Raw genomic sequence first — 25,920 nt, 5'->3', positions numbered from 1 at the left:
CTCATAAAGTCCCTGGTAATATTCTCTAAATGCCTCATTTATGTTCCCTGGCTCTGACACCACATCCCCAGCCCCAGTCCGGATCTTCAATATTTCCCAGGACGCAGCCTGCCTCCGCAGCTGGTGCGCCAGCATGCGGCTCGCCTTCTCCCCATACTCGTATTGCACCCCTCTTGCCCTACGCAGTTGCCCTACCGCCCTCCCCGTTGTCAGCCTGTCAAATTGCCCCTGACACTTTTTCCTCCCTCCTCGTCAATCCCTCCATGGTGGGCACCCTCGAATATTCCCTGTCTACCTCTACTATCTCGCTCACTAGACGGTCATGTTCCACCCTCCTTTCCTTATTCGCACGAACCTTAAATGAGATAATTTCTCCCTGGACCACTGCCTTCAAAGCTGCCCAAAAAATGCCCGCCGACACCTCCCCATTCTGATTGAACTCCACATAATCCCGAATCGCCAACCGCACCTTATCACAAAAACCTCCATTTCACCAACAGCCCCGAGTCAAACCTCCACCCCGGCCTCTGCTCTCATCCCGTACTGAACCGAATATCCAGCCAGTGGGGTACATGGTCCAAGATAACTATCACCGCATACTCTGCCCCCTCCACCCCAGCCAAAATCTCCCGACTCACTACAAAGTAATCAATCCTCGAATACACCTTATAGACGTGTGAAAAGAAAGAATACTCCCTTCTCCCTGGGTTCTGAAAGCACCATGGATCCACCATACCCATCCTCTCCATACACCCCCCCAGCTCCCTTGCCACTCATACCCTACCCATCGACCTGGGGCTCGATCTATCCACCCTCAGCTCCAGGACACAGTTACAATCTCCTCCCATGATCAACTGGTACGTGGCCAAATCTGGAATTGCGGCCAGCAACCACCTCATAAAACCCACATCATCCCAATTTGGGGCATACACATTTACCAACACTACCGGTGCCCCTTCCAATACCCCACTCACAATCACACATCTCCCACCTGGATCCCTCACCTCCTTCGCACACGCAAATCCCATTTTCTTGCTCATTAAAATCGCCATACCTCTCGATTTCAAATCAAACCCCGAGTGAAAAACCTGCCCGACCCATCCCTTCCTTAACCTAACCTGGTCCTTCACACGGAGGTGTGTCTCCTACAAAAAGACAACCCCGCTTTCAAGCTCCTGAGGTGCGCGAACACCCGCGACCTTTTAACCAGCCGATTCAGTCCCCGGACGTTCCACGTTACCAATCCCCTCTACCGTCCGTCATCTTCCCTACTTAACCCCTGCCACTTTAATTCCACACTGTACCTGGCCCATCCCAGATGGCCCCTTTCTTCGCCCTTGACCATGTCATCTCTCACCCCCTGCCGCGTCGCAGAACCCCCCCCCCTTCACTTTTCCCCTTCTTCCCCCCTCCCCCCGGCCACCCCTCTTGGTCTTCTCTCCCACCACCTCATTTCCGTTCACCAGCATAACCTGCTAGCGCGGCTGCCCCTTCCCAAAGGCGCATCCTAATTAACTCCCCCTCCCTCTCTTCCCCCCCCCCCCCACTCCTCAGCTCAAAGAAGAAGGCCTCCTTGCTGGCCTTATGCTCCCCCACCCAAACAAGGACTTCTCCTGAACTGCAGGTAGCATTCTTCAAAAGCAAACAGATGTTAAATACAAACAGTCCCATAAAACAGGAGGGGGGATGGGAACATCCATCCCCACATAAACTTTTCACCCCTACAACTCCTTACAATCTCACCATTGAACAGAAACCCTCCCACCCACAAAAAAAAGCAAAAATCCCCCAATCCCTACACCCAATTCAACCATGCTCCCGACCATTACAAAGTGCCAGCACCCCGGTTCCCAAGCATTGTCCACTCAGTTCACCTCCAGTTTATGCTCCTTAATGAAGTCTTCGGCCGCTTCTGCGGTCTCGAAATAATACTCCCGACCTCCGAACGTCACCCATAATTTCGCCGGGTAGAGCACCCCAAACCTGATCTGCCACCGGTACAGCACTGCCGTTTTGCCTAACTCGGCTCCGGTGTCCTGATAAATCCAGAGGTTATTTCCCTCCCAGTCGCAGCTATGCTTCTCCCTGGCCCACAGTAGAATTTTCTCTTTCTCCACAAATTTATGGAGTCTCACGATCACCACCCGCGGCGGCTCCCCAGCTCGAAGCTTTTGCCTCAGAGACCGATGTGCTCGGTCCACTTCAGGTGCCTTATCTAGCACCCCTTCTGCCCCAGCCCTGCCAGCATCTTCGAGACGTACTTCGTGGCACTCGCACCTTCCACTCCTTCAGGCAGGCCCACTGTTCACAGGTTCTTCATCTCGAGGTATTCTCCTGCTCCTCAAACTTTGCCCTCAGCGTTTTACAAAGGTCTCCTAGGAGCCCCACCTCCGCCTGCAGTGCCACCATACGATCGCTGTGGTCCGAGATCACTCCTTCAATCTCCCGAATCTGTGGCCCCTGCACCTCCAAACACCTCTCCATCCATTCCAAAGTACCCTTCAGGGGTGCCACAGCTTCTGCAATGGCCTTTGCATGATCCTCATGCATTTCTTTCCTGTTTATGGAATTCCTCCTTGATAAAAGTAATCAGTTCCTGTATCTGGGGCTTTCCAGCTTGCCCTTCCCCCGCCTGCATGCTGGAAGAGACTGTCTGAATTTCAGCACAAGACTGTCTCAACTTTCCAGCCAAACCTCTCACTGTTTTCTGCCGGGTCCAGTGATCAGAAGACATACTATTCCAGGGTTAAATTACTCCTCCAACATTCACCTACGCCTTTTCATCAAAGTTCCACCCGGATCTGGGTAAAAAGAGCCCTTTTCTGTGACTTTGAACAGGAACAGCCCTTTATGTGACCAATCACTCCATGGTCAATTGCATGGCTTTGAAATAAAAAACTTAACCTGTTCTTGGCCAACATTAGCCAACTGTGTAATAGAAATGGAGCAAGGTCATTCAAAAGTTCCTATTTCAGAATGCAGCTCAAATATCCCCTCATATCTCAATGCTTTGCTTTTGCTAAATTTCTTGACATACAATTTATTAAATCAAATCCTGCCATGGATTCAGTTACTGTATATTTTTTAAAATAAATTTGGAGTACCCAAATTTTTCAATTAAGGGGCAATTAGTGTGGCCAATCCACTTACTCTGCACATCTTTGGGTTGTGGGGGTGAAACCCACGCACACGGGAGAATGTGCAAACTCCACACAGTGACCCGGGGCTGGGATCAAACCTGGGTCCTCAGCGCCGTAAGGCAGCAGTGCTAACCACTGCCCCACCATACCGCCCTCAGTTACTGAATATAATTACATAACATTGTGATTGGGTTTTGAGCCAATGATGCAAATACCATTAACACATTTTACCTGTCAGTTTAAACTGCAAAAGATTTACTGAGCATGTGGCAAAGCAAATATTGCATTTTTAATAAATCCTGGTTGTTCTTGTTTAATTTATTATTTATATCCCAAATCTGTCTGAGTTCCAAAAGGGATTTAAAATCGATGTACATTTTCTTAAAAGTTGCAACGTCAAAAGTTCTAATGCAGAAGTCAACCATGAATTGAGCAACGATTGATTCATAACCAAAAGTCAGAACTTCTTTATAATCAAGAGGAAAAATATTGCGATTGTTCCACCTTTCCTTTTTTAAATTTGCGTGGCTAGGGAAGCAGTTATAGATTTATATCTAGATTATCAATCCATTCAGCGGCATCGCCTGAAGCAATGCGAATGCTGCGATGCCACCCGGGATCGACCTCTCAGGGCAGAAGTTCAGGAGTGTAATTTGGATGGTCACAGTTACAATTTGAGCTGTTCCCCACATTTTACCTGCTGGCCCTCAAGAGGTTGTCCGGATTTTCCGTGGAAGGTTGGAAACTGGGACTTCACCTTTCCTTATAATTTCAATTAAATTAATCGGTGAACTACGACTTATATCTCGTTGCAAATACCTTCCATTTTCTCGTTAGATTACAGCAACTATAATAACAAACTATCAATAACAAACGTCAATAACAGAACTGGTGTAGCTAACAACTCTGACTCTGGGTCACCATTGAACTGGCGCGGGGGAGTTCCAGGGCGCGAGAAAGACTTGATTGTGACGACACCCTGACTTGATTGGTTGACTTGGACGGGAGCGCGCGGGCTGGTGGTAAATGCAGCAGTGACAGATTGAGTCTGGATTAGATCTGAACAGACCGGCGGTTCTCAACACCAAAATACCCAAAAGCTTGTATGGATGGTCCCGTGGAGACGGTATAGCGCAAACTTTTAACTAATGAATATTGAGAGTGAGAGGCAAAGTGGATAGATGGAAAATTTCTAGTGGCATTTATAATAATTTGCGATAATAATGTATATTAAGTCAGAAAATAGTTTTTCTTTTGTCTGTTTTTAGCGTGTTGCTGCTCCAATCGCTTTGTCTTCTACTTCTGTATCTCCCTATTGGACAGTAAGAAGTCTTACAACACCAGGTTAAAGTCCAATAGGTTTGTTTCAAACACTAGCTTTCGGAGCACTGCTCCTTCATTCACCTGAGGAAGGAGCAGTGCTCCGAAAGCTAGTGTTTGAAACAAACCTGTTGAACTTTAACCTGGTGTTGTAAGACTTCTTACTGTGCTCACCCCAGTCCAACGGCGGCATCTCCACATCATCCCTATTGGACGAGGAAAGACTTTTTGATTTTCTATTTGCCTCTCCTCACCACCTCTCCAGTCGATCACAAGTTTAAGAATGTTTGTATTTTTCAAGCCAGCAAAATACAAGTTTTTGCTGTGCTTCTAAATTCAAGTTATTTTTTAAACAATAACATTGGGACGAGAGAGATTGGTTTATGTGCTTTCTAAATGTTGCAAACACAAAAGACAGCATGAACCATTTCACTGTCCCACATACATATACACACACTCTCACATAGGTCTCTGCTTACAAATGTGTAACCACTTGGATATTGCGGTCGGCGACCGAGAAACAGTTTTCTTCCATTGACGTTGAAGAAAGCTGTCCACAAACTGGGGGGGCTGGGGGCGGGGGGGTGGGGGCGTCAAACCTAGGGAAAAGGAAAAGTAAAATCTTCCAGTCAAAAAAAACAATGAAATATGAAAAGAATCAAAAGGCACTTCCATACTTTAATTCAATTATGTTAGTGTATGTCAGAGTATCGATATGTTTTTACATTATTCTAACACAGACCAAAAGCACCAGTGGTAATGGAGACAACATTAGTGATCTCAAACTTATATTTGTTCCGTGATGCTGCTAACCCGAATGTTGGGTTGAGAATATTATACTGTAAAGATAGGCACATAATTGTTATTCAGGGGAAATGTTGTGGTAGTAATGTCTCTGGACCTGTGATCCAGAGGCCCAGGCTGATTCCATGGCAGCTAGTGGAATTTAAATTGAGTTAATTTTTTTAAAACAGTGGAATTAAAAGCTAATCTCAGTAATGATGATCATAAAACTATCATTGATGACCATAAAATCTCATCTGATTCACTAATGTCCTCTCAGAAAGGAAACCTGCCATCCTTACCTGGTCTGGCCTACATATGACTCCAAGCCCACAGCCATGCGGTTGATTCTTAACTGCTCTCAAGGACAGTTAGGAACAGGCAAAAAATGAATAAAACATTGAAAATTAAATAAAGAAGGTGAATTTTGTAATTCATTCATGAGATGCGGGTATTACTAGCTAGGACCACACTTATTGTCCATCCCTAATTGCCTTTGAGAAGGTGGTGGTGAGCTGCCTTATTGAATCTCTGCAGTCCATGAGGTTAGGTATACCACTGCGATTTTAGGGAGTGATTTCCAGGATTCTGACACAGTAACAGTAAATGAACGGTGATATATATATTTTAATCCGGATGGGTAGTGACTTGGAGGGGAACTTCCCGGTGGTGGTGTTCACATGTGTCTGCTACCCTTATCTTTCTTGATGGCAGTGGTCGTGGGTTTGAAAGGTGCTGTCTCAGGAACCTTGGTGAGTTCTTGCAGTGCATCTTGTAGATGGTACACATGGCTGGTGCTGTTCATCAGGGGTAGAGGGAATGAATGCTTGTGGAAGGGGGAGCAATCAAATGGGTTGTTTTATCCTGGTTGATGTAAAGCTTTTTGAATGTTGTGGAGCTGCACTCATCCAGGCAAGTGGAAAGTATTTCAGCACACTCCAGACTTGTGCCTTGTAGATGGTGACGACTTGTGCCTTGTAGATGGTGAACAGACTTTGAGGAGTCAGGAGGTGAGTTACTTGCCGTACGATTCCGAGCCTCTGATCTGCTCTTCTAGTCATGGTATTTAAGTTGAGTTTCTGGTAAGCCCCCAGGTTGTTGATAGTTGGGGACTCAGTGAAGATGATGCCATTGAATGTCAAGGGCGATGATTAGATTCTCTCTAGTTGAAGATGGCATGAATGTAACTTGCCATTTGTCAGCCCAAGCCTTGATTTTGCCCAGGTCTTGCTGCTTTTGGACATTGACTACTTCAATATCTGAGGAGTCATAAATGGTGCTAATCATTGTGCAATCATCAGTGAACATCCCCACTTCTAACCTTATGATGAAAGGAAGGCCATTGATAAGGCAGCTGAAGATGGTTGGGCCTAGAACACTAACCAGAGGAACCCCTGCAGTGATGTCCGGCAGCTGGGATGATTGACCTCCAATCACTACAACCATCTTCCTTTGTACCAGGTATGACTCCAACTAACAGAGAGTTTTCCCATTGATTCTCATTGACCCCCAGTTTTTCTAGCACTCCATAATACCACACTCGGTCAAATGCTGTCTTGATTTCAAGGGCAGTCACTCTCACTTTAGCTCTTGAGTTCATCACCTCTGTCCATCTTTGAACTAAGGCTGTAAAACGGTCAGGAGCTGAGTGACCCTGGTGGAAACCAAACACTGACCAGGTTATTGCTGAGCAAATGCCGCTTGAGAGTACTGTTGACGACCTCTTCCATCACCTTATCAATGATCAGAAGTGGACCGGTGGGGCTGAATTGGCTGGATTGGATTTGTCCTGCTTTTTGTGTACAGGACATACCTGGAATATTTTCCACATTGCCAGATAGATGTCAGTGTTGTCAATATACTGGAACAACTCAGCTAGGGGCGTGACAAGTTCTGGAAGACAAGCCTTCAGTACTGTTGCCAGAATATTGTCAGGACCATAACCTTTGCAGTTTCCAGTGCCTTCAGCCATTTCTTGCTATCATGTGGAGTGAATCAAACTGGCTGAAGACTGACATCTGGGGACCTCAGGAGGAAGCCAAGTAGGTACTTTTGATAGAATCACCCCATCAAGTCTGCATCAACCCTCTGAAACAGCACTCTATCCTGGTCCACCCCCTTGCCCACCCTAACCCCGTAACCTAGCCTGCACATCCCTGGACACTAAAGAGCAATTTAGCATGGTCAAATCACCTTATTTTCCACATGCCACATGCAGGGAGAACCTGCAAACTTCACACAGACAGTCACCCAAGGCCAGAATGGAACCCAGGCCCTGTCGCTATGAAGCAGCAGTGATACCCGCTGTGCTACTGTGCCACCTGACAGATTATTGCAAATGCCTTATCATAGAAATCACAGAAACCCTACAGTGCAGAAGGAGGCTATTCAGCCCATCAAGTCTGCACCGACCCGCCAAAGGAGCACCCCATCTAGGCCTACTCCCCTGCCCTTTACCCATAGCTCTACCTAACCACATTTTTGGACACTAAAGGACACTTTAGCATGGCCAATTCCTCTAACCTGCTCATCATTCGATTGTGGGAGGAAACCAGCGCACCCGGAAGAAACCCATGCAGACATGGGTAGAACGTGCAAACATAACACCGACAGATACCCAAGGCTGGAATTGAACCCGAGTCCTGTGCTGTGCTGTGAAGTAGCAGTGCTAGCACTTGATGTGAATAGGGCCAAATTGGATTCTCCATAGATAAATAAGACATGGGTTGAAATTTGCATTCGGTTCGCATAGGTAAGGGTTTGGATTTCAGTTCCTAATTTTCAAATGGAACTACAAGGTTTTACAATTTGGAAAAGCACATAATTGAACATGGGAAATCTTTTGAGGTGATTTGCTGGGTTCCCCCATCATTTGTGGAGCTCCTCCTCCAGTTAGATGATTAATTGTCCACCACCATTCACGACTAGATATGGCAGGACAGCTGAACTTAGATCTAATCCATTGGTTGTAGAATTACTTAGCTCTGTCTATCACTTGCTGTTTGGCATGCAACACTTGCTGTGTTGTAGCTTGACCAGGTCGAGACATTATTTTTAAATATACTTGCGCTTATCCGTGCATGTTCTCCTGCACTTTCATTGTACCAAGGTTAACCCCCTAGTTTTGTGGTAATGGTAGAGTGGGGGATATGCTGGGCAATGAAGCTACAGATTGCGATTGAGTACGATTTTGCTGCTGCTGATGGCCCACAGAATCACATGTTGGCCCAGTCTTGATTTGCTAGATCTGTTCGAAATCTATCCCATTTAGCACAGTGGTTGTGCCACATAACACAATTGAGAGTATCCTCAATGTGATGACTCATAGCAATACTGACAGGGACAGATATATCTGTGACAGGCAGGTTGGTGAAAATGAAGTCAAATATATTTTTCCCTCTTGTTGGTTCCCTCACAACCTGCTGCAGTCCCAGTCCTTTAGGACTCAGCCAACTCGGTCTGCAGTAGTGCTACTGAACCACAGTTGGTGATGGACATTGAAGATCCTCGCCCAGAGTTGTGATTAAAATGTTGTTTGTTAATATTTTAAGGTTTACTGTGGTATTCTGGGAAGCAGATTTGTGATTCTGTGTATGTGTGTCAATGTGTGACTGATGATTCCCTACAGAGTTTAAAACATCAAAGTAGCTTGGTGTAAAAAAGAGGCACTTGAAGTGAATAAGGCAAAGTTGGATTCTCTACGGGTAAATACGACATGGGTTACAATTTGCATTTGGTGATAGGTAAGGATTTGGATTTCAATTCCTAACTTACAAATGGAACCAAAAGGTTTTACAACTTGGAAAAGCACATAATTGAACATGGGAAATATTATTAAGTTTTTTATTTGAAAGAAGAGTGGGTGAAATAGAGAACATGATATTTTAAAATATTTTGAAGACCGTTAAGTTCAGAGGGGTGTTGCAAATAATGATTTTAAAGATGAAAAAACATAGTTAATATGAAACTTTGAAGGCAGGGCATTAGTAACCTGATGGGATTTTACAACACTCAACAAAGGTTTCATAAGATCAAAGCAAATTACTGTGGGTGCTGGTATCTGAAACAAAAACAGAAAATACCGTACAGTCACAACAGGTCTGACAGCACATGTGGAAAAAGAAGGGATCTAACGTTTCAAGTCTTTTCATTCCAGATTTTTATTGAATTCAAATTTCACTATCTGCAGTGGCGACATTTGAACTTGGGTCCCCAGAGCATTACTTTGGGTCTCTGGTTTGCTAGTCGAGTGACACTACCACTTTTATCAACGCAATGGTTTCATGGTCATCATTGGACTTTTTATTCTAGATTTTTTAATTGAATTCAGATTCCACCATCTGCCATGGTGGGATTCAAGCATTACGCTTTGTCTTCGGATTTCTAATTGAGTGATAATACCACTACAACACCACCTTCATGATATTGTGCTCAAGGAGCTGTCAGCATTGAAATACGTAGTATGAATTTCTTTAGCACTACAAGTGACCTTAAGAGATTCAAAGTGACATCTGCAGCATGCGCATGCACTTCAGGTGTAGTCTGTGGCAAATGCCCTTTGTACGCATAGTGCACATTCAGCAGAAGGCTGCAGAGTAGGCAGGACACATCAGCACTGCCATTTTGAAGCTCTGTGGTCCAGTTAATGCCCTTTCTTAATCACATGGTTAAATATGCATTCAGCAGTTGGAATGACTCTGTCCAATAGACATTACCAGTGCTTTTAAATAAGTCATCAACTACTTTCAGATTAGTTGCTGTTTCATTTCTTCTTGTTGCTGTGATTTTGTGTTTGGTTCTTTCCAGACTTCTTTAAATTTGGTAAGTCTAAGAAAGTCGTGTGGCATGTACTGAAGGACTTTATCCTCACTTTAAAGATTCTCAAAAAACTACCAGCTTACTGATATTGATGCAGTAGGACTTCCGGTTGGGGCGATGTGGATCTAAGCCGCACGTTTCGGCAGCTCCTGTGACAACGGACTTTCGGGCTCTCCAGAGGAGCCCCAACGGAGCTTTTTTTGAATTAATCCCGTGTGGGAAGGTGCAGTAAGGTTCCCCCCTCACAATATATGGCCGAGATCAGCGGTGGAACGACGAGAAAAGAGGCCCTGGAGCAGAGACTAAAACGAGGGGAAAAAAGCAAGATGGCGGAGGGAGGAGAGCGAGCAGTGTGGGGGCCAGACCAGCAGGAGTTCCTCAAGCAATGTGTGGAGGAGCTGAAAAAGGAGGTGCTGGCGCCAATGCTGTTGGCAATCGAGGGGCTGAAGGAGACCCAGAAGACCCAGGCGGTGGAGCTTTGTGAGGTGAAAGATCAAGTGAATACCAACGAGGACAAGATCCTGGGCCTGGTGGTAAAAATGGAGGTGCACGAGGCGGTGCACAGGAGGTGGGCTGAGAGAATTGAGGCCCTGGAAAACAGGTTGAGGAGGAAGAACCTCCGGATTCTGGGTCTTCCCAAAGGAGTGGAGGGAGCTGATGCCAGGGCGTACGTGAGTACGATGCTCCATTCGCTGATGGGTGCGGAGGCCTCTCCGAGCCCCCTGGAGCTGGAAGGGGCTCACCGGGTCCTGGTGAGGAGACCCAAGGCCGACGAGCCGCCAAGGGCGATAGTGGCAAGGTTCCATCGCTTCGCGGACAAAGAAAGTGTGCTGAGATGGGCCAAGAAGGTGTGGAGCAGTTGATGGGAGAACGCGGTGATCTGAGTTTACCAGGATTGGAGCGCGGAGGTGGCAAGGGGGAGAGCTGGCTTCAACCGGGCCAAGGCGGTGCTGCATAAAAAAAGAGTCAGGTTTGGCATGCTGCAGCCTGCGCGACTGTGGGTCACTTATCAGGACCGACACCATTATTTTGAAACGCCAGAAGAGGCTTGGACCTTTATTCAGACGGAAAAACTGGACTCGAACTGAGGGGATGTGGTTGTGGGGGGAGATGTTGGTTGTATACGGGGTTGTAAATATGGGCAAAGAATACTTCATGGGTAGGATGATGGATGGGGATGTGGGTAGAGTTCTGGTTAAAATTCCTAAAATTTCCCTCTTCTTTTCTGTAGACGAGATGATGATGATGGGGAATGTGGGCGTTGGTGCTGGAGGGAGGTGAGACTCGGGGATGAGGGAACCGGGATAAAGGCCGCAACAGGAGCTGCACAACAGGGGGCGGGGCTGGTTCAGGAAAGCGTGGTTTTTTTCCCGCACCCCAGTAAAAAGGGAGGGGGGGGGATGGAGGAAGGTAAGGAGGAGGAGAGACTCCCACACGGAGGAGATCAACGGGAAGGCGGGGGAAGCCAGAGTCAACAGAAGTCAGCTGACTCATGGAAATAACATGGGGGGAGCAAAAGAGCTAGATGTGGATCTAGTTTGGGGGGGGGGGGGAGGATTCTCGGGTTGCTGCTGCACTGTCCGAAGGGGAACTGAAAATGGAAGAGGTGGTTGGGGCGGGGGCTCCCCGCCTGGGGGACTGGAGGGTGCGGGAGGCGCGAGCACGGGACTGGGAACCCCCCAATCCGGCTGATCACGTGGAATGTGAGAGGCCTAAATGGGCCGGTTAAGAGGGCCCGCGTGTTCGCGTGACGTGGCCATGCTTCAGGAGACACATCTGAAGATGCCAGATCAGGTCAGGTTAAGGAAGGGATGGGTAGGACAGGTGTTCCATTCGGGGCTGGATGCAAAGAATAGAGGGTTGGCAATACTGGTGGAAAAGCGGGTGTCGTTTGAGGCCAAGAACATAGTAGCAGGACTTCCGGGTGCGGCTATGCAGAGCTAGGTCGCATATTCGGTAGCTCCCGCTTGGAACGGACTTTTGGGCTCTTTTACAGGGCCCACACGGCATTTGTTTGACATTTCCCGGTGTGGCAAGAAGACTGCAGCAATCCCCTGACAGTGTCCCCCAGGAATGTTATGTCTTTTGGCTACCAGACCCGGCAGAAACTTTGGCTGCAGGTTTAGACAAAAGCCTCTTCCAGCATGCAGGCGGGGGAAGGGCAAGCTTAAAGCTGCAATCTGACTTGACTCTATCAAAGGTGAATTCTAGCAGCAGAGGGAACAACTGTGAAAAGATCTACCAAGGCCATTGAAGAAGCAGGGACGAGGCTTCCGGTGGCGGCCATGAAGGAGTAGGTCGCGCATTCGGCAGCTCCCTTCTGGAACTGACTCTCAGACCTTTTTCAGGAGTTTCCATAGACTTTTTAAACGGACCAGAAGTGTAACGGCCAAAGGAGCGGCACTGGAGCAACGGGAGAAGCGAGGGAAAGAAAACAAAACGGCGGCGGCCAGGGACAAAGGGGAGCTGCAGGAGTTCATCAAGCGCTGCTTCGAGGAGCAGCGCGAGGAGATGCGCAAGGAGATGTTGGCGCCTATGCTTTCGGCAATTGAAGGACTCGGGATCACCCAGAAGGTCCACGAAGCTAAGATCCAGGAGGTACAGAAAAGAGTCAGTCAGAACGAGGACGAGCTCGTGGGCCTGGCGGTGAGAGTGGAGCAGAATGAGGCACTACACAAGAGGTGGGCGGGAAGACTCGAAGACCTGGAGAACAGGTCGAGGAGAAAGAACCTGCGAATCCTGGGTCTCCCTGAGGGAGTGGAGGGGGCTGATGCCGGGGCATACGCGAGTACGATGCTCGAGGTGATGATGGGCACGAAGGCCCCGTCGAGGCCGCTGGAGTTGGACGGGGCACATCGGGTGCTGGCGAAGAAGCCCCAGGCAAATGAGCCGCCAAGGGCGATGGTGGTGAGGTTCCACCGGTTCACGGACAGAGAGTGGGTCCTGAGATGGGCCAAGAAGGAGCGGAGCAGTAAGTGGGACAATGCAGAGATCCGAATATACCTGGACTGGAGCACGGAGGTTGCAAAGCGGAGAGCGGGTTTCAACCGGGCCAAAGCGGCGTTGTCCCGGAAAGAAGTGAAATTCGGAATGCTGCAGCCAGCGCGACTGTGGGTCACAGACAAGGGCCAACACTATTACTTCGAAACGCCTGAAGAGGCGTGGACCTTTATACAAGCCGAAAAGTTGGACTCTAACTGAGGGTTTGTGAGGGTAGGGGGGATGTTTGAGGTTTGATGTGTGATGGTTGTTGTATATAGGGGGTCAATCACGCGCAGGAAATGTTACATGGGCTGGGGGAGAGAGACAAGGCTGCGACAGGAGCTGCGCCAGAGGGGTCGGAGCGGGCTTTGGAAAGCGCGGGGTGTTTTCCCGCGCGCGGGAAGACAGGCGGGAAGGGGAACGAAGGAATGCATATGGATTGGGAGACTCCCACGCGGGGAGGTCAATGGGACAGCGGGGGAAGCCGGGGCCAGCAGGCGTCAGCTGACTTACGGGAGTGACATGGGGGGAGCAAAAAAGCTAGACGGGGGGGAGGGGAGGGGGGGGGGGAAGGGGGGGAAGGAGGAAGGGGGAAGGGGGGGGGGGAAAGGGTTGCTGCTGCACTGGCCGAAAGGGAATGGGACACAGAAGAGGTGGTCGGGATGGGGATCCCCCCTCTGGGGGACTGGAGGGTGAGGGAGGTGTGGACACGGGACTGGCCCAGAAAAGGAGATGGCTAGTCGGCGGGGCGTGGGGGGAGGGGGGTGAGAGCCCCTCCAATCCGGCTGATAACGTGGAATGTGAGGGGCCTGGATGGGCCGGTGAAGAGGGCTCGAGTGTTCGCGCACTTAAAGGGACTGAAGGCACACCTGAAGGTGGCGGACCAGGTCAGGCTAAGAAAGGGATGGGTAGGACAGGTATTCCACTCGGGGCTGGACGCGAAGAATAGAGGGGTGGCAATATTGGTGGGAAAGCGGGTGTCATTTGAGGCCAAGACTATTGAAGCGGACAATGGAGGGCGATATGTAATGGTGAGCGGTAGGCTGCAAGGGATGTGGGTGGTGTTGGTAAACATATACGCCCCGAACTGGGATGATGCAGGATTCATGAAGCGCATGTTGGGGCGCATTCCGGACCTGGAGATAGGAGACCTGATAATGGGAGGGGACTTCAATACACTGTTGGATCCGGCCCTAGACCGCTCCAAATCAAGGACTGGAAAGAGGCCGGCGGCGGCCAAGGTACTTAGGGGGTTTATGGATCAGATGGGGGGAAGTGGACCCAGGGCGGTTTGCAAGGCCGCAGGCCAGGGAATTTTCTTTCTTCTCCCATGTACACAAAGCCTACTCCCGGATAGATTTCTTTGTTCTGGGTAGGGTGCTCATCCCGAGGGTGGAGGGGACGGAGTATTCGGCTATAGCCGTTTCGGACCATGCCCCACACTGGGTGGAACTGGAGCTGGGAGAGGAGAGGGACCAACGCCCGCTGTGGCGGCTGGATGTGGGACTGCTGGCGGATGAGGTGGTGTGCGGGAAGGTGAGGGGGTGTATCGAAAGGTACTTGGAGGCCAACGACAACGGGGAGGTGCGGGTGGGGGTGGTATGGGAGGCGCTGAAGGCGGTGATCAGGGGAGAGCTAATCTCTATTAGGGCTCACAGGGAGAAGACAGAGGGTATGGAAAGGGAGAGATTAGTGGGGGAGATTTTGAGAGTGGACAGGAGATACGCAGAGGCCCCGGAGGAAAGATTACTTGGGGAAAGACGACGGCTCCAGACGGAGTTTGACCTGTTGACCACAGGGTAGGCGGAGGCACAGTGGAGGAAAGCGCAGGGGGCGACCTACGAGTATGGGGAAAAGGCTAGTCAGATGCTGGCACACCAGCTCCGTAAGAGGATGGCAGCGAGGGAAATAGGGGGAGTCAAAGATGGAAGGGGAGCCACGGTTCGGAGTGCGATGAAAATAAACGAGGTATTCAAGGCCTTTTATGAAGAGCTGTACAGATCCTAGCCCCCAGCGGGGGAAGAGGGGATGAGGCGATTCCTCGATCAGCTGAGATTCCCGAGGGTGGAGGAGCAAGAGGTGGCTGGTTTGGGGGCACCAATTGGGTTGGAGGAGCTGAGCAAGGGTTTGGGGAGCATGCAGGCGGGGAAGGCCCCGGAACCGGACGGATTCCCGGTGGAGTTCTACAGGAAGTACGCAGACCTGTTGGCCCCGCTACTGGTGAGGACCTTTAATGAGACAAGAGAGGAGGGGACCCTGCCCCCAACAATGTCGGAAGCGACAATTTCTTTGATCCTAAAGCGGGACAAGGACCCACTGCAATGTGGATCGTACAGGCCGATCGCGCTCCTCAATGTGGATGCAAAGTTGCTGGCAAAGGTGCTGGCCACGAGGATCGAGGACTGTGTCCCGGGGGTAATCCACAAGGACCAGATGGGATTTGTAAAGGGCAGGCAACTAAACACCAATGTGCGGCGGCTCTTAAACGTGATAATTATGCCATCGGAGGAGGGAGAGGCGGAGATAGTGGCAGCTATGGACGCGGAGAAGGCCTTTGACCGAGTAGAGTGGGAGTACCTCTGGGAGGTGCTGCGCAGGTTTGGGTTCGGGGTAGGGTTTATCAATTGGGTTAAGCTCCTTTACAGAGCCCCGATGGCGAGTGTAGTGACGAACCGGCGGAGGTCGGAGTACTTTCGACTGTTCCGAGGGACGAGGCAGGGGTGCCCCCTGTCCCCCCTGTTGTTCGCATTGGCGATCGAACCATTGGCCATGTCATTGAGGGAGTCTAATAAATGGAAGGGGGTGGTCCGAGGGGGAGAAGAGCATCGGGTGTCGCTATATGCGGATGACCTGTTGCTGTACGTGGCGGATCCAATGGAGGGGATGGTGGAGGTCATGCAGACTCGAAGGGAGTTTGGGGAGTTTTCGGGCTATAAGCTCAATGTAGGGAAGAGTGAGCTCTTTGTATTACAGGCGGGGGACCAAGAAAGAGGGATGGGGACCTACCGCTGAGGAGGGCGGAGGGGAGCTTTCGGTATCTGGCGATCCAGATAGCCAGGAGTTGGGGGACCCTACATAAACTGAATCTGACGAGGTTGGTGGAGCAAATGGAGGAGGATTTCAAAAGATGGGACATGTTACCGCTCTCGCTGGCGGGTAGAGTGCAGTCGGTCAAAATGGTGGTCCTTCCGAGGTTTCTGTTTGTGTTTCAGTGCCTTCCCATCGTGATCACTAAGGCCTTTTTTAAGAGAGTAGGCAGGAGTATAATGGTGTTTGTGTGGGCGAATAAGACCCCGAGAGTAAGGAGAGGGTTCCTGGAACGCAGTAGGGACCGAGGAGAGTTGGCGCTGCCAAACCTGGGGAGCTACTACTGGGCAGCAAATGTGGCGATGATCCGCAAGTGGGTTATGGAGGGAGAGGGGGTGGCATGGAAGAGGATGAAGATGGCATCCTGTAAAGGAACGAGCCTGGGGGCGTTGGTGACGGCACCGCTGCCGCTCTCGCCGACAAAGTATACCACGAGCCCGGTGGTGGCCGCAACGCTAAGGATCTGGGGCCAGTGGAGACGGCACCGGGGTGCAATGGGAGCATCGGTGTGGTCCCCGATCAGGGGTAACCACCGGTTTGTCCCGGGGAAGATGGACGGGGGGGTTCCAGAGCTGGCATCGGGCGTGGTTTGGAAGAATGGGGGACCTGTTCATCGACGGGACGTTTGCGAGCCTAGGGGCACTGGAGGAGAAGTTCGAGTTACCACCGGGAAATGCCTTTAGATATATGCAGGTGAGGGCTTTTGTGAGGCGACAGGAGAGGGAATTCCCGTTGCTCCCGGCACAAGAAGTTCAAGATAGGGTGATCTCGGGTGTATGGGTCGGGGAGGGCAACGTGTTCGAAATACACCAGGAGTTGAAAGAAGAGGGGAAGTGCTGGTAGAAGAGTTGAAGGGTAAATGGGAGGAGGAGCTGGGGGAGGAGATCGAGGGAGGTCTGTGGGCTGATGCCCTAGGTAGGGTTAATACCTCCTCCTCGTGTGCCAGGCTCAGCCTGATACAATTTAAGGTGGTCCACAGAGCGCACTTGAAGGGGGTGAGGTTGAGTAGGTTCTTTGGGGGAGAGGACAGATGTGGAAGGTGCTCAGGGAGCCCAGCGAACCATGTCCATATGTTTTGGTCATGCCCGGCACTGGAGGGGTTCTGGAGAGGAGTGGCGGGAGCAATATCTCAGGTGGTGAAAGTCCGGGTCAAGCCAAGCTGGGGGCTAGCAATATTTGGAGTAGTGGACGAACCGGGAGTGCAGGAGGCGAAAGAGGCCGGCATTCTGGCCTTTTCGTCCCTAGTAGCCCGGCGAAGGATCTTGCTAATGTGGAAGGAGGCAAAGCCCCCCAGCCTGGAGGCCTGGATAAATGATATGGCTGGGTTCATAAAGTTGGAGAGGATTAAGTTTGCCTTGAGAGGGTCTGCGCAGGGGTTTTACAGGCGGTGGCAACCGTTCCTAGACTATCTCGCGGAGCGTTAGAGGAAGGTCGGTCAGCAGCAGCAGCAACCTTGGGGGGGTGGGAGGGGGGGGGCGGGGGGGACGTCCTGGGAGGGTGGGGGGAGAGGGGGGACTGCCTGGGAGGGTGGATGAGCAAGAGATAACATGAAGGGTTGGGGAAACTGGCACGTACGGGTGAGGGCCAGTGTACAAAGCTGTGCAAATATATCATTTTGCCATGTATATATCTTGCTCTGTGCGATTTCTCGTTTTTATTTGTTACGGGTGGGGGGGGGCGGGAGGGGGGGTTATTTGTAAGGGAGAAAAATTGTGTTAAAAATCTTTAAGAAACATATATTTTTTTTAAAGAACATAGTAGCGGACAAGGGAGGCCGATACGTGATGGTGAGCGGTAGGTTGCAGGGGACGGAGGTGGTACTGGTGAATGTATATGCCCCGAACTGGGATGATGCTGGATTCATGAAACGGATGTTGGGGCCTCTTCCAGACCTGGAGGTAGGGAGCTTGATAATGGGTGGGGATTTTGACACGGTCCTGGACCCAGCACTGAATCGCTCCAGATCTAGGACGGGGAAGAGGACGGCGGCGGCCAAGGTGCTTAGGGGGTTCATGGACCAGATGGGGAGAGTTGATCCGTGGAGATTTGCCAGGCCTTTGGCCAGAGAATTTTCTTTTTTCTCCCACGTTCATAAGGCCTACTCCCGGATAGATTTTTTTGTTCTGGGCAGGGCATTGATCCCGAAAGTGGAGGGAACGGAGTATTCGGCCATAGCCATTTCAGACCATGCCCCGCATTGGGTGGAGTTAGAGCTGGGGGAGGCGAGGGACCAACGCCCGCTGTGGAGGTTGGATGTGGGACTGCTGGCAGACGAGGAAGTGTGCGGAAGGGTGCGGGGGTGTATCGAAAGGTATCTGGAGGCCAACGACAACGGGGAGGTGCAGGTGGGAGTAGTATGGGAGGCGCTGAAGGCGGTGGTCAGGGAGAGCTAATCTCCATCAGGGCTCATAGGGTGAAGAGAGAGGGTAGGGAAAGGGAGAGGTTAGTGGGGGAGATTTTAAGGGTGGACAGGAGCTATGCAGAGGCTCCTGATGAGGGACTACTCAGGGAGAGATGAAGTCTCCAGATGGTGTTCGACCTGTTGACCACAGGGAAGGCAGAGGCACAGTGGAGGAAGGCACAGGGGGCGATATATGAATATGGGGAGAAGGCGAGTCGGATGCTGGCACATCAGCTCCGTAAGAGGATGGCAGCGAGGGAAATAGGCGGAGTCAAAGATGGCAGGGGAACTACGGTGCGGAGTGTGGGGAAAGTGAATGAGGTTTTTAAGGCCTTTTACGAGGAGCTGTATAGGTCCCAGCCCCCAGGGGGTAAAGAGGTGATGCGGCGATTCTTGGACCAATTGAGGTTCCCAAGGGTGGAGGAGCAGGAGGTGGCTGGTTTGTGGGCGCCAATTGGGGTGGAGGAGCTGGTTAAAGGACTGGGGAGTATGCAGGAAGGGAAGGCCCCGGGGCCGGATGGGTTCCCGGTAGAGTTTTACAGGAAATATGTAGACCTGTTAGCCCTGTTGCTGGTAAGGACCTTCAATGAAGCAAGGGAGGGGGGGGACACTGCCCCCGACAATGTCGGAGGCGACGATCTCTTTGATCTTGAAACGGGATAAGGACCCACTGCAATGCGGGTCGTATAGACCGATCTCGCTCCTTAATGTAGATGCTAAGCTGCTGGCAAAAATGTTGGCCACGAGGATTGAGGACTGTGTCCCGGGGGTGATTCACGAGGACCAGATGGGATTCGTAAAGGGTAGGCAGTTAAACACTAATGTGCGAAGGCTCCTAAATGTGATAATGATGCCATCGGTGGAGGGAGAAGCGGAGATAGTGACAGCCATGGACGCGGAGAAGGCCTTTGATCGGGTAGAATGGGAGTATCTCTGGGAAGTGTTGAGGAGGTTTGGGTTTGGGGGAGGGTTTATTAGATGGGTTAAGCTCCTGTATAACGCCCCGGTGGCGAGTGTGGTCACAAATCGGCGGAGGTCGGAGTATTTCCGGCTGTACCGAGGGACGAGGCAGGGGTGCCCTCTGTCCCCTCTGCAGTTTGCATTAGCAATTGAACCTTTGGCCATGGCGTTAAGGGAGTCGGGGAAATGGAAGGGGGTGGTTCGAGGGGGAGAGGAACATTCAGTGTCGTTGTACGCAGACGACCTGTTGCTGTATGTGACGGATCCAGTGGAGGGGATGGTTGAGGTAATGCAGATTCTACGGGAGTTTGGAGACTTTTCGGGCTATAAGCTCAATGTGGGAAAGAGTGAGCTCTTTGTGATCCATCCGGGGGACCAGGGAAGAGGGATAGACGACCTACCATTGAGGTGGTCGGAAAGGAGCTTTTGATATTTGGGGATTCAGGTAGCTAGGAGCTGGGGGGCACTGCACAAACTTAATTTGACGCGGTTGGTGGAACAGATGGAGGAGGATTTTAAAAGGTGGGACATGTTGCCACTCTCGCTGGCGGGTAGGGTACAGTCGGTTAAAATGGTGGTCCTCCGAGGTTTCTTTTTGTATTCCAATGCCTCCCAATTGTAATTACTAAGGCCTTCTTTAAGAGGGTAAGCAGGAGAATTATAGGATTTGTGTGGGCGAGCAAGATAGGGTGATTTCGGGCGTATGGGTTGGAGGGGAAAGGTGTCAGCGATATACCAGGAGATGAAAGAAGAGGGGGAGGCTTTGGTAGAGGAGCTGACGGGTAAGGAGGGGGTTCTTGGAGCGTAGCAGAGATAGAGGAGGGTTGGCGTTGCCGAACTTGGGTGGTTACTATTGGGCAGCCAACGTGGCAATGATCCGTAAGTGGGTGATGGAGGGAGAGGGGGCGGCGTGGAAGAGGTTGGAGATAGCGTCCTGCAAAGGAACGAGCCTGGGGGCGCTGGTGACGGCACCGCTGCCACTCTCGCCGACAAGGTACACCACGAACCCGGTGGTGGCGGCAACGCTAAAGATCTGGGGGCAGTGGAGACGGCACAGGGGTGTGACGGGAGCTTCGGTGTGAGCCCCGTTCAGAGACAATCATCGGTTTGCCTCAGGAAGGATGGACGGGGGGTTTCAGAGCTGGCATCGGGCAGGGATTAGAAGATTGGGGGACCTGTTCATTGACGGGATGGTTGCGAGCTTAGGAGCGCTGGAGGAGAAGTTTGGGCTACCCCCGGGAAACGCTTTCAGGTACATGCAGGTGAGGGCGTTTGTGAGGCGGCAGGTGAGGAAATTTCCGCTACTCCCGGCACAGCGGGTTCAAGATAGGGTGATTTCGGGCGTATGGGTTGGAGGGGAAAGGTGTCAGCGATATACCAGGAGATGAAAGAAGAGGGGGAGGCTTTGGTAGAGGAGCTGACGGGTAAATGGGAGGAGGAGTTGGGGGAGGAGATTGAGGAGGGACTATGGGCTGATGCCCTAAGTAGGGTTAATTCCTCTTCCTCGTGTGCCAGGCTTAGCCTGATACAATTTAAGGTGGTTCATAGAGCGCATATGACGGGGGCGAGGCTGAGTAGGTTCTTTGGGGTGGAGGACAGATGTGGGAGGTGCTCAGGAAGTCCGGCGAACCATGTCCATATGTTTTGGTCATGCCCGGCACTGGAGGGGTTCTGGAGGGGAGTTGCGGGAACAGTATCTAAGGTGGTGAAAGTCCGGGTCAAGCCAAGCTGGGGGCTAGCACTATTTGGAGTAGTGGACGAGCCGGTAGTGCAGGAGACGAAAGAGGCCGGCATTCTGGCCTTTGCGTCCCTAGTAGCCCGGCTAATGTGGAAGGAGGCGAAGCCCCCCAGCGTGGAGGCCTGGATAAATGATATGGCTGGGTTTATCAAATTGGAAATGATAAAGTTTGCCTTGAGAGGGTCTGCGCAGGGGTTCTACAGGCAGTGACAGCCGTTCCTAGATCATCTTGCGGAGTGTTAGATGAAGGTCGGACAGCAGCAGTAGCAACCCAGGGGGGGAGGGGGGGATATCGTTCGTTGGGGGGGGGGGTTCCTTTGGGGGGCATTTGAGCAAGAAAACACATGAATGATCCGGAAACGGACATGTACGGGAAGAATCCAGTGTACAAAGTTCTGTATCTTATTGACTTGCCATGTTCATGTCTTGCCACGCGAGTTCTCTTTCTTTTCTTTGTTTTGGGGGGGGGGGGTTGTTTGCAACGTGGAAAATATTGTTGAAAATTTTCTTAATAAAAACATATTTTGAAAAAATTGGTGCAGTAGTATGGTATCCCCCTGAAAATGCAGCATCACTGGGGGAGCAAAGAGGGAAGAAGAAGGGGAGAAAGGATCTCAGGATTTCCATTAAAGGTGTTCAGGGCAATCCTTTTACCTGACCCTCAGTGAGGAATATTGTGTTTCACATCTGTCCCCACTGAAATCTGCCACATGCTGCAGCCAAACTGCAACCACAAGGCAAGGATCCAGTGACTGTGCCAACAAACATTTATGCTCCTTCTGGGCTGGAGCTGGTGATATTTGCAACATCTCACAAATTGCCATCCATTGTTCCAGAAAGTCTATTTAAAGAAACTGTTCTACATTTCATTCTTTTTTGCTGGAAAGCAACCGGCAGATTGAACATGCAGCTTAGCGAAGATCTCTGTTTTTCCGTGATGCAGTGTGCCAATGGCTGCACACAGATCACTTTACGATGCTGTATGTCAACTCTGAGATATACCGCAACAGAAAACCCTCAACATCCTGCTGGTGTGTGACCATATCCAGGCAATCATGCGGGCCAGTGCCTGGTATCCTTGTAGCATTCATGATATTTTAATTCTGTGGCAGTCTGCTGCATCAGCTGCATTTGAGTCACAACAGCAAAGTACTGGGCAACAGGATCTATTCACTGTGCTCTGCGCACAGTTTACAGATGTGTGGGCGCAAGCATGCTAATGGAGTTGACTATTACTTCCATGCTGGAAAGAATAGGTTCCAAAATTGACCTAGAACATTGTGCAAAGATATTGTTGCTTCATAGTCTTTGACATTGCCGCAGGCATCAAGAATTATATTGTGCATACCCGTCAATCACTTTCTGTAGCCTGCCCCATTGGATGTTCACTGCAGCAGAAACTGTATGTGATCTTGCCCTCTGGGAACCTGGCAGCTGCATAATCTTTGCCCTTCCCCCATACTCCACCATTTGTGCTCATCATCTTACCTGCTGGAGATCCTACTTCTAAGCTGTCCTCCAAATCAAGTGCAGGGTTAGTATCTGAACTGGTGACTCCTGGATTGAGTGATAATATTTCTTCCTGCTCATCTACCTGTTCTTCTTCTTCTGCCACTGCCTGACAAGGTAGTTCTCGTGTATCTGAAAGGAAAAAGGCCTAAGCATAGGATTGTAGTAAAAGAGGCAGCGGTGGTGGAGGAGGAGGTAAGTATGTATGTTTCCACCATCTGCCACTTGTAAGTCAAAGTGATTGTTGGATGCGAGAGAACTAAGATGTCGGACCAAAGAGAAAATGCTGGAAAATCTCAGCATGTCTGGCAGCATCTGTAGGGAGAGAAAGGAGCTAACGTTTCGAGTCCAGATGACCCTTTGTCAAAGCTATAAGACAGAGAAAGTGGGAAATATTTATAGTGTAAAGTGAGAATGAAAGATGAGTCAAAGCCACAGAAACCCAGGGACACAGGGTGCTAATAGCCACAGAAACCACGGGGAAAGAGTGTGAATGACAGTCCCCAGAGAGGACAAAAGGTGTGAAAGGCCAAACAGCAGTTTGGAATGAGTGTTTTGGGCCTGGGATGTTAAGCATTTTAGCTTTTCCATGCTTAACATCCCAGGCCCAAAACACTCATTCCAGGTTAAGGAGCGTTTCACTTGCATCTCATTCAATCTGGTCGATTGCATTCGCTGCTCCCAATGTGGTCTCCTCTATATCGGAGAGACCAATCGCAGACTGGGTGATCGCTTTGCTGAGCACCTTCGGTCTGTGCGCATTCAGGACCCTGACCTTCCCGTTGCTTGCCATTTGAACACAAGACCCCGCTACCATGCACACATATCTGTCCTTGGCCTGTGCAATGTTCCAGTGAAGCTCAACGCAAACTGGAGGAACAACATCTCATTTTCCAGTTAGGCATGCTACAGCCTTCCAGCCTCAACATCGAATTCAACAACTTCATATAATTAGCTCTACCCCACCTCGACTTATTTGATTTCATCCCCTTTCATTTTAACTGTCTTTTACCATTTCTTTCTCTCTTGTCTTTCTTTATATATATTTAGCCCCCACCCCTCATCTTATCCACCTTCCCTTCCCCTCCCCCCACATCTGATCTGTCACAGTTTACCCTCTGACGTTAGTTTCTCTGCTATGAGAAGGGATGTGGTCAATGCAGGACTGAGGGTGTTGTCCTAAATGCGTGCTGTATACAGAACAGGGTGAGCTTGATGCACACATTGAAATTGGCCGGTACAATGTTGTGCGCATCACAGAGACGTGGCTGCAAGGGGATCAGGGCTGGGATCTAAATATCCAAGGATATGTGTCCTATTGAAAGGACAGGCAGATGGGCAAAAGGAGCGGGGTTGCATTGTTAGAAAGGAATGAAGTTAAATCGATAGCAAGGAGCGATATAGGATCAGAAGGCATAGAATATCTGTAGGTAGAGTTGAGGAATCGCAAAGGAAAAAAATCCTAATGGGAGTTAGGTACAGGCCCCTAGCAGTACTCAGGATCTGGAGCAGAAAATAAATCAGGAGATAGTAAAGGCACTATTACAATAATCATGAGAGACTTCAATATGCAGGTGGACTGGGAAAATCAGGTTGGTAGTGGGTCCCAAGAAGAGAAATTTGTGGAATGACTAAGAGATGTTTATTTGGAGTAGCTTGTGACAGAACCTATGAGGGAACAGGCAATTCTGTATTGTGATGCTGATAGCGACCTACGTTTCGGGAAGAAATGATTTACTGACATTATACTATTTAAAAATCATATATTAGCTGTGACAGCAGAGAATGCTGAGAGCATGGGCAAAGATCTGATAAGGAAGTCAGTATTCAAACTGACTATCCACATTGCAGAATAGCCTCATTGTCATCATTACTGGGCAAATATCCCAGTTTTAGAAAACATGGTGGGAAACAGGTGGTGCGATCACACCATATTATGGAAACATAGAGAAGTTTTCCCCTGCCATATTATCTCTTAAAACTTGATAGACAGACATTTCGGTCAATTAGATGAATTATAATTATTTTAACCCAATCACAGTCAGAAAGCTGACAGAATCTAAAAAGATTATGATTTCCTTATGAGACAGGGAGAGAACCTCTCCAAAATCAGCTCCATCTCTCTCTCTCTCTCTGAATTCATCTTTAACCTAACCTTTGAAACCTATTCCTACTTTGCTTTGTAACAGCTATTTCCTTTCGTTTCATTTTTGTATTGTGCATTTTGATCTGAAGAAATTACCACAAACTGAATTGTATTTTGAATTCAACTCAACTATCTGTATTTGCGTTGGACAAACAACTGTCTAGATTCTATATTCGCATAAAATTTGACTTGATCGGTAGACTTTGAAACTGACATAAATAAAGCTATACTTGACTTCACCCAAGAAGCTCAGTTTCGAGTTCTGTAAGATTAATATATAATGCGGCGACACATAAATATATTAACAAAGTACAGATCCATCAGATGCATAATGAGGCAGACTTGACTAGGGAACATAAGGTGAAGGAATCCTTAGGGAGCAGTGACCACAATATGAAAGAATTTACCCTGCAGTTTGAGAGGGAGAAGCTGCAATCAGATATAACGGTATCACAATTAAATAAAGGTAACTACAAAGACATAGAACATAGAACATACGGTGCAGAAGGAGGCCATTTGGCCCATCGAGTCTGCACCGACCCACTTAAGCCCCCACTTCCACCCCATCCCCATAACCCAATAACCCCTGCTAACCTTTTTTTGGACACTAAGGGCAATTTAGCATGGCCAATCCACCTAACTTGCACATCTTGCGACTGTGGGAGGAAACCAGAGCACACGTAGGAAACCCACGCCGACACGGAGAGAACATGCAGACTCCGCACAGACAGTGACCCAGCAGGGAATCGAACCTGGGACCCTGGCGTTGTGGAGCCACAGTGCTAGCCACATGTGCTACCGTGCTGCCCATGACATGAGGGAGGAGCTGGCCAGAGTTGATTGGAAAGAGAGCCTAGCAGGGAAGGCAATGGAACAGCAATGGCAGGAGTATTTTGGGGTTATTCGAGAGGCACAACAGAAATTCATCCCAAGGATGAGGAAACATGCTAAGGGGAGGACAAGACATCCATGGCTGATGAGGGCAGTCAAGGACTGCAGAAAAGAAAAAGAAAAAGCCTTTAAGGTGGTGAGAATT

At 49.8% G+C, this 25,920-nt stretch overlaps 1 protein-coding gene across 1 annotated transcript in view; it reads left to right on the top strand.

The window, feature by feature from the left end:
- Positions 1–4,176: 4,176 nt before the first annotated feature.
- LOC140430035 (uncharacterized) overlaps positions 4,177–25,920 on the top strand; it is a 100,264-nt gene continuing 78,520 nt past the window's right edge. The window contains exon 1 of the mRNA XM_072517588.1: positions 4,177–4,266. Within this exon, the coding sequence (XP_072373689.1) occupies positions 4,246–4,266 (21 nt within the window). The 5' untranslated portion in view covers positions 4,177–4,245. The remainder of the gene's footprint in view (positions 4,267–25,920) is intronic.

This window comes from Scyliorhinus torazame, chromosome 9 (assembly GCF_047496885.1).
Source record: "Scyliorhinus torazame isolate Kashiwa2021f chromosome 9, sScyTor2.1, whole genome shotgun sequence".
NCBI lineage: Eukaryota > Metazoa > Chordata > Chondrichthyes > Carcharhiniformes > Scyliorhinidae > Scyliorhinus > Scyliorhinus torazame.
Note: the sequence above shows the minus strand (reverse complement) of the source record. Positions and strands in the feature narration are given on the sequence as shown.